Source organism: Stegastes partitus, unplaced genomic scaffold (genome assembly GCF_000690725.1).
Source record: "Stegastes partitus isolate 25-593 unplaced genomic scaffold, Stegastes_partitus-1.0.2 Scaffold0, whole genome shotgun sequence".
Classification (NCBI taxonomy): domain Eukaryota; kingdom Metazoa; phylum Chordata; class Actinopteri; family Pomacentridae; genus Stegastes; species Stegastes partitus.
This window is the reverse complement of record NW_007577731.1, coordinates 42,292-50,640: the sequence shown is the minus strand read 5'-3', so window position 1 is coordinate 50,640 and position 8,349 is coordinate 42,292. Positions and strand designations below refer to the sequence as shown.

Here is an 8,349-nt window from a genome sequence, read left to right as displayed (position 1 = left end):
GTGAAGCGTGTGATGTGGTTCAGAGGCACAAATCAGAGCTGGTTCTCAAACCTCAGTGTCACTCACATCAAAGAGAGGATGTGCTGGAGACGTCCGCCTCGTCCTGCAGCCGATGGAGAGAAGAGTTTCTCCGCTGTGCCACTCGCAGTGTCCAGAATGTGTGAGTCATTTCACAACCCAGGGGTGTGGACCAGAGAGAGAAGAAGAAAACAGAGCAGCTGTTCCTATGAGAGGACGTCAGATTAGCTTCATGAGGAGGTTTGTCCTCCAGGTAGTCCAGGCTGTCAGCCACAGTTCCTGCTCCACTCAGCCACAGTCCTTTGACTTTTTTAACTCTCTCGGGACTCGGACTCTCTGGGTTGGTTCAGCAACACCCCGTGTCGCCCTCACGCTGCTACAGTGCAGACATTCACACATGGGAGCTGCCCAGTAAAGCCAGTGAGCTGCTCCACTAGGGCAGCTGGTCGCCAGTTAAACGCTCACTTGTGGACTCTCTCAGTGGCTCATTGAGAGGAGGAAGGCTGTTTTTAACACTCTAGCTGCCCATTCATAATACTTCCTCTCTGAGCTTTCATCTGCTCACCCAGTGCTTGCTTTTCATTTCCACTGGGGCCCTTTCTGCTCCATTAAAACACTCAGATTAAGAGGATCCTGGTTTTTATTTCCCTCCTGTTTTCAAAGAGAGACCTTTCTCCTGATGCAGAAGGATGTCATTCAAGTCCTTGTTTGTTGATTTCTTCATCTCCAGGATGAGCTGCATTCCCAAACAGCAGATGGCAGTGTGATCCATCTGTATCTGGTTTGTCATTTCCTCTCAGCTGTGGACCAGAAGAAGACGGCAGCAGCCAGCGCAGACAATCCTGGGCTTCCTGTTTGGGATATTTGATCCCCTTATTATTCATCTCAACAGCTCCAGTCACAGCAGCCGAGGACCATGGCCCATAAGAAGAAAGTAGTGGTGACAGGTGAGAGGTTTGTCCCGGGTCAGAGGGCTGGAGGAGGACACACGTGGCTCTGAGTGTTTCTGGATCACTACAGTGCTGTTAGATCTCACTCAGAGTTCTGTGTTTACGTCCGAGCAGCTCCGTGGACATGACTGCTGTGATTTACAGTGTTGTTATATGATTGATGCTGCGGTCCAGACACAAGGCTTTTGTCTCCTGGCTGTGAGAAAGAAGCCGTCCTGTGTCTGCTGTGCGTCATGTGCTGCCCTACGATTAATGTTTAACTGATGTAACCTTCAGACTCTGAATGAAAAGGCCCTTCTTCTCACATCCACCACTACCATGTCTCCTCCACCAGAGATAAGCACCCCCTCCCTGATCGATGGTCCTGACAGCTGATCACTCTTGTTTTTCTTGTGCAGGTTTTGAGCCCTTTGGGGAGCATGCAGTGAACTCCAGCTGGGTGGCCGTGCAGGTAATCAGTCATCAGGCTGTTAATGCTGAACAGAGCTGCAGCTGAGGACTTGTGCTTCAAAGTAAATGTGTTGTTTAAGTAGGAAGAGTTATGTGCTTTCACTTAAAGTGGAGTTTTTTTCTTTTATTTGTAATTGTTGGCTGTGAAACCCTTTAAGATTGTAGTTAATTCTATGTACATAGCTTCACAGGTTCATTAGACCACCACCCAATGGCAGGTTGTTGTTTTGTTTTTTTTTATTCGATTTATTTGGAAGAACATATTGATGAACACAGACAGTACAGGGACAGATTTAGCTTTTAGCTCGCTTCCAACTGTAGACCTCGTTATAAATAAAATAATAAACATATGGTTTCATATTAATCATGATACAGTCATACACTATGCCCTAAATCATGTCCTATGTTTCTGTAACAGTTAACGCAACTGTATGTAGAAGCTCTTTAACCAAAACCATGTTTTTGATGCTAACATATAATAAATATTATTGTTGTTATCCAGGAGTTTTCAGATTTACTGTTTTACAACAAAACTGAAAAAATCCTAAAGCCATTAATATTTATTGATTAAGACATCAAACTATAGTTATTTACTCACATTCCTGAACAGAATCATTAGTTTCAGCGGTTGCATGTTGTGCTTGATTCATTGATTTGAGAGTTGGGTATTAAAGGAGAATTCAGTTTAAATTCCTTGTTCCTGTTCAAATTGATGAAACGTGGAGAGCTGAGCGTGATTGAAACTCTTCATGATGCTGGATGGTCTGTGTATATACGCTGGACAGGTGGTCTGATCAATGCACTGTAACTCTACGTTGTGTTTGCAGGAACTGGAGCGACTCGGACTGGGCGAGGACGTGGATCTGCACGTGTGTGAGATTCCTGTTGAATACCAGGCTGTTCAGAACCTCCTGCCGTCTCTGTGGAGGGAGCAGCAGCCACAGGTAGCCGTGGACATGAACAGCACTGTGCATACGACTAGACTTTAGTGACATGTTGATAAAATCCTCGACTTAAAGAATCCCACAGCTGACCTGATGTGTGTTTTGGTGTCCTGGGAGCAGCTGGTGGTCCATGTTGGTGTTTCTGGGTTGGCCACCACAGTCACTCTGGAGCAGTGCGGCCACAACAAGGGCTACAAGCGTCTGGACAACTGCAGCTTCTGCCCAGCCTCCCAGTGCTGCATGGAGAACGGACCGGACTGCATCAAGTCGGTGCTGGACATGGACGCCGTCTGCAAAAGGGTGAATGAGTCGGACATCGGGATCGCTGTGTCTGTATCTAAGGATGCTGGAAGGTGAGTGGTGGTACTGACACGTGTGCACGCTCTGCACATGTTGTACAGAGTCCAGTCCTGCACATGGTGTCAACACACACTGTGTTCTTCACCGCCAACAACTGACCTGTTGTTGTAGGAAAAAGTGCGTGTGTTACCGTGGAAACCCCCACTGGGTCAGACATGCATGTTGTCTTCTTTAAAAATCACCAAAATGACAGTGTTTAAGAAGAAGAATCAGGTTTCTAACTCCTGAACTAATCATCCGTGATGTGTCATTCACATCTGCTTCAACTGTGATCTTTCATCAGAATCACATTGTTTTACGTTTCTCATTTAAAGTATGACCAAAATAAAAACAGATCCAGTCAAAATTAAAAATTCTGTGCTTCTCGGCAGAACTGAGGAACTATCAGTGACTCGCTGTGACTAACATCCATGTGATCAAACATTCAGAGATGATCCAGCTAAACTGGGCTGAACTGCAGGATGTGTTCATATCGTATTTATATTAAGTACAGTCAGATTGGGTTTTTTCCAGTTTTAGTCACACCTGTGGGCAAAAAATGCTGAACATTTTGAATTCAACTTTTATTTTTATTTTTGTAAAATGAACAGCCTTTACGTTTTTCTTTTAATGATTCATGACGTTAAAACTGTGTTATTCTGTACAGAGTAGAAGTTTGAGTTCTCTCCCACAACAGGATTTCATACTGCAGTGAAAATGAGCCCACAGTGAATAAAAATGAGACAGAAAAACAAAAAAAGGAACCAGAAACTGTTTGGGGTTCAGAGGGCTGATGAAGACTGTGTTCTACTGTCACAGAGTCTCAGACACAACCTGAAGAGCCAACAGGACTCCAAACGCTCTGCTTGCTTTTCCTACTGCGACACGTCAGAACATCTTTAGTGAACAAAGTCTGAACCTAAAGTTGTGTCCTAACCTGTTCTCAGATGTCTCTTATAAACTGATGCAATAATTTAAATGAGTGTGAAACAGGAATAACAACCGTAACATATAAAAATCTACCTTTCATGTTGTAAACAGTAAATCTATCTCTACAAGGCAGTCCTACTGACATGCCTGTTCTAAAGGCTGCTGGCTACAGATGCAGTCGTTTGTTCTGAAGTGGACACAGCAGTGTTGGTGATGTAGAGGTCTGTTATATATGAGAGATAAATGTGTGGGATTTGTTAAAGCATGAGGCTCCTGCGCCCTTGATTTCTGTTGCTGGGTAGAAATAAGTCAATATTTCCTTTACATAACCTCCGTGCTTCGCCCCGGCAGGTACCTGTGCGACTACACCTACTACTCGTCTCTGTACCTGGGGCAGGGCCACTCCGCCTTCGTCCACGTGCCTCCGTTAGGGAAACCCTACAGCAGCCAGGACCTGGGCCGAGGCCTGCATGCCGTCATCCAGGAGATGCTGCAGCTGCTGGAGCAGGACCACACTGTGGAGGAGCACCTACACAACGAGCACTGCAACCATTCGCATTAACACCAACGCTCACGACTGACTCACAACCTGAGCAGAGCCGGCTGACCACAAACGGCCACTGGCTCGTCGCAGCAGCTTAATCAGTGTCAGATGTGAGGAGAGTAAATCAGTTTTGATTCAGTTGTGTGGCTCAAAAAAAAAAATCAACAAGCTGTGATTTGCTGTGGACCAGCAGCTCCAGGAAACAACAGCATGATTCACATCCGAGTGGTGTCTGGACTTAAACATCCTGAAGGTCTGCTGTGGACGCTGACGCCCGACTACAGCATCTGTTTAATGTAGTCTGTGTATCGATGTGTTTCTGATGTGCATGAATCGTTGGCATCAGTGAGTCTTTGTCATCCAGCCTCTGATCTTCCATCAGACTGTGAAAATAGACGTTTATGGATATATCATTGTTGCATCATGGGGTTTACGCGACTGTACGAGTATGTAACGAGTAGCACTAACGAGGTAGTAGTCCTAACTTCAGCTTATACGTGGTGACACACTGTGTGCACTTTCACAGCTCAACTCACCTGCATCACAGCCACAGCTTTCCCCTCTCCGCCGCCGAGTCCGTCCTTTCAAGTGTGTCTAAATATGCCGTCATTCCCTCGTTGCTACTTGTGTCTGAACCAGAACAATGTGAACAAATAACAGAAACCTGACAAAAAATGTGTTTATCTCAGGGAATATATTGCACATGCAATCATGAAGTGATCTGATGACCATGACCATGTGTTGCTCCTCTGTATGTAGCTTTACCAGGCAGAGCCAGCGTGACACTGTGTATGATTAAAGCGCTCCACACAGGTCTGGACTCTTTGGCTTGTGTTGGCCATTTTCACACTGCAGCAGCTTTTGAAATTGTTTTTTGAATTGTGTTTCTTTTTGCTTTAGGGATTTACAAGTCAGGGGGCATGTTCCAACATGAACACCTTAGCACCTGTGGCTTTCACTGATCAGCTCGTAGAGGTGCCTGTCACGGGTTCATAGCCTCCTCTGGTGTAAAGTTGAGTTCCATCCTTAGCAAAAGCAGTCAGGTCAGCCTCACCTGACGAAATCAAACTCCTCCCTGTGAACTGTAACTTAAGTCAAAAAAGCTGTTTATACTTTTTGTTTTTACTGGTTCACCATCTTAATACAAAGATTGTTCAAAAAAAGAGACAATTATGACAGCCTGGCATATTTCAAACCATCAGTTTGTCCTCTGTGCTGGTGTAACCGCCATTCCTTTGTCCGGTGTGCTGTTACAACCACGTCTTTATTGCTCTATTTACTTACAGATTCCTCTGATGCGAGTCAGTTTGTGGTAACACTGGGTGCAGTACGCTGTGGCTGAACATACCTGCTGAACTTGTTCTGACCTGACGGATCGTTCCAGGACGGAGAGCAGCAGAAGTATCGTGACGTTAAAAAAGTGGAAATGTAATTACTGCCACGGTTCTTACTCGAGTGCGTGACTGGTCCTACGATTGGGCAGAAGAGGGAAAGTATTTTCTGAGCTGTGTTGCTCTGAACAAAGGGAAGTACCGGGTTTATGACATCGTCAGAAATGCCCTGTCCTTGTTGGAGCTCTCAGTCGGGGGTAAATGAGGATAAAGCTGCAGTAGTAGCATAAATAAAACGAAAGAAAAACACCTTCAGGGGAGTCCAGAGTAAGAAAAGGAGAAATGCACAGTGAAGTATATGCTCATAAAGTGGGAATTTAAGAAAGTCATGATTATCTATACTCTATAGATTCATCCTATAAAGGGCATTATGTACAGTGGTTTGGTGTTTTTACTTTCCTGGCATGTTTTTATTAACTTGGATGTCGTCAGTGATATTATTTATCAGTATTGTGTTCATCATGTTATGTTTTGCACATTTACCATACCATTTTATCCTATTTTTAGCATGTTGTTTTTACACATGGACAGGTACAGTAGATGGAGGTTATTGTTACCGACCAACCATGAGTCATTTACTGTTTGATTTATATGTTCATCAGTCAAACTAAACTAAACAAAACCCTCATCCATCTACCGTCCAGAGACAGGTCTGGATGAATGCCGGCTAAGCAGATGACAGCTCCTTCTCTCAAATTCATTCATTCATTCATTCATTCATTCATTCATTCATTCATTCATTCACTCACATGGAGCACATTGAAATATGAAGGATTATTTTACAATGCAGTAAGAAATAAAAGCTGTAGGCGCACAAATAATAAACGAGGACAACAACAGGTTATTGAAAGGCCAAGTTAGTGAAATAAAAACATATGAATCAACTAAAACAAAAGCAGCTGGAAGTAAATTAAATTAAAAACCTGTAATAAATATAAAAATTAGTCAAACTTTACATTGCTCTGCAGGGTATTTATGGAGTAGTGAGAGTGCCAAATTACAAAAATAAATCAATAAAAGAATAATAAAACTTTTTAAAAGAATTAATAAATAAAAAATAAATAATGTGGCAACATAAATTAATATTAATCAAAAATGAATCCATAAAAAAAGCTAATAAAAGTGTTGGTGTTATGTATTATTGTCCAGCTCTTTGGTTGGTCATCGGAGAAAAGGAGGAGAGACTAGAAGTGTCGGACCATCAGTCCAGGCTGAGCCGCCACAGGGAGTCAGGATATATTATCCAGACTCACGGAATTAATACTGATCAGGTGTATTTATGCTCCCTGTCTCCGAGCTTACCTCCTACATTTTTTTTAAATTTTACTTTGAAAAGATTACAGCGAACAGTTTAATTTTCCTTTGAACATCTGACCTTGTTGCAGTTTAAACTTGGAAGTTTTTATTAGAAAACACTTTTGAGGCCTCATTCGTGACTAACTGTCCTTCTCCTGCTCCCACTTGCGTCCTTGTCTCCTCTCCTGGCTCCCTGCAGGTGGTGGCGGAGGAGAGGAGGCGAGCGGCGAAGGGAGACGAACGGAACGCCGCCGCAGTCGGAGCTCCCTGTCTGCCTCTCTCTCATCGCCGCTGTTTGTCGTTTTCCATCGGTATCCCGTCTCCGGTGCTCGCTTTCTCCCGGAATAGCAACAGTTTGTGGAACATCGTCGCGACGGCGGGAAACCTTCCGATAAGCAGCCACCGCCATGAGTGTCGAGGCGTACGGGCCGAGCTCGCAGACGCTCACGTTCCTGGACACCGAGGAAGCCGAGCTGCTGGGAGCGGACACCCAGGGCTCCGAGTTCGACTTCACCGATTTCACCCTGCCGAGCCAGACCCAGACCCAAGGCCAAACCCAGAGCCAGCTGGACGGCCAGGTTCGTGAGGTTCTTGTGGCCGGAATACGCGTCCTACTGTGTTGACAAAATGAGAACTAGCTAACGTTAGCTAACAACATCGGCTAGCTCGATGACGCTGTCACCACGCTTTTATCCCGCTAATTGGCTAGCACGCTAGCTAGCTAACAGGCAGTTAGCATGCCGACAGGGCTAGCATGTCAGCACTTATTGCCATATGAAGCAGCAGTGGCAGACATTAACGGTGTGGTAGAGCAGCCTAAACGCCCTAAACATGCTCACTAGCAGGTAAATGTGTAAATACAGGCTGTGTGTGCTGACAACAACAACAACCACAGGTTAGCTAGCTTCATACAGTCAGTGTTAAATTACTGCTAACTAACCGTTCACTGGAGACAGTGAGCTGGACTGCGAGTGAACTGTACCCCCTCATAAGGCTTTGTTTAAGTGGCTGGCTGTCCATTGGTAGTTAAAGTTGACAGCTAGCTTCAGCTCCTGTCTGACTGTGTGTCTCCTCAGGTGAACGGACCTGACGGTGTGCTGCAGAACGGAGATGATCCTGTGGTGAAAGCCAGTCAGCTGCTGGCAGAGCTGAACTTCGAGGAGGATGAGGAGGACACCTACTATACCAAGGACCTACCTGTGCACGCCTGCAGGTGAACGGACTGGTCTGCCATTCGGTGGACAACGGTCATGTGTCAGGATTTGATGTCACTCAGGAAATGGGTTTTTTAGTAATTTTTTTTTACTGCATGTTGTGTCTGTGGAATGTGAGTGTGCTTGGTTGTCTGTCTCTAAGTGTAGCCCTGTGATAGACTGGTTACCTGTCCAGGTGAACCTGCCTTCACCCTGAGTCAGCTGGAATAGACTCCGCCCCCCATGACCCCAGTGAGGATGAAGGTGTAGAGATGATGGATGGATGTTGTTGGT

At 45.0% G+C, this 8,349-nt stretch overlaps 2 protein-coding genes across 2 annotated transcripts in view; both read left to right on the top strand.

The window, feature by feature from the left end:
- Window positions 1-763: 763 nt before the first annotated feature.
- On the top strand, window positions 764-5,027 carry LOC103361119 (pyroglutamyl-peptidase 1-like). Its single transcript, XM_008290925.1, has 5 exons — window positions 764-965; window positions 1,367-1,419; window positions 2,246-2,362; window positions 2,483-2,715; window positions 3,983-5,027. The coding sequence occupies exons 1-5, from the start codon at window positions 935-937 to the stop codon at window positions 4,191-4,193; spliced, it is 645 nt and encodes a 214-aa protein (XP_008289147.1). The 5' UTR covers window positions 764-934; the 3' UTR covers window positions 4,194-5,027.
- Window positions 5,028-6,680: 1,653 nt separating this feature from the next.
- LOC103367511 (regulator of nonsense transcripts 1-like) overlaps window positions 6,681-8,349 on the top strand; it is an 18,217-nt gene continuing 16,548 nt past the window's right edge. Inside the window, exons 1-2 of the mRNA XM_008295588.1 lie at window positions 6,681-7,440; window positions 7,939-8,075. Of these exons, the coding sequence (XP_008293810.1) occupies window positions 7,270-7,440; window positions 7,939-8,075 (308 nt within the window). The 5' untranslated portion in view covers window positions 6,681-7,269. The remainder of the gene's footprint in view (window positions 7,441-7,938; window positions 8,076-8,349) is intronic.

Coding starts and splice junctions, on each gene's coding strand:
- LOC103361119 (XM_008290925.1), top strand. CDS start 935: ATGGCCCATAAGAAGAAAGTAGTGGTGACAG. Junction 966..1,366: donor GAAGAAAGTAGTGGTGACAG/GTGAGAGGTTTG, acceptor TTTCTTGTGCAG/GTTTTGAGCCCTTTGGGGAG. Junction 2,716..3,982: donor GTATCTAAGGATGCTGGAAG/GTGAGTGGTGGT, acceptor TCGCCCCGGCAG/GTACCTGTGCGACTACACCT.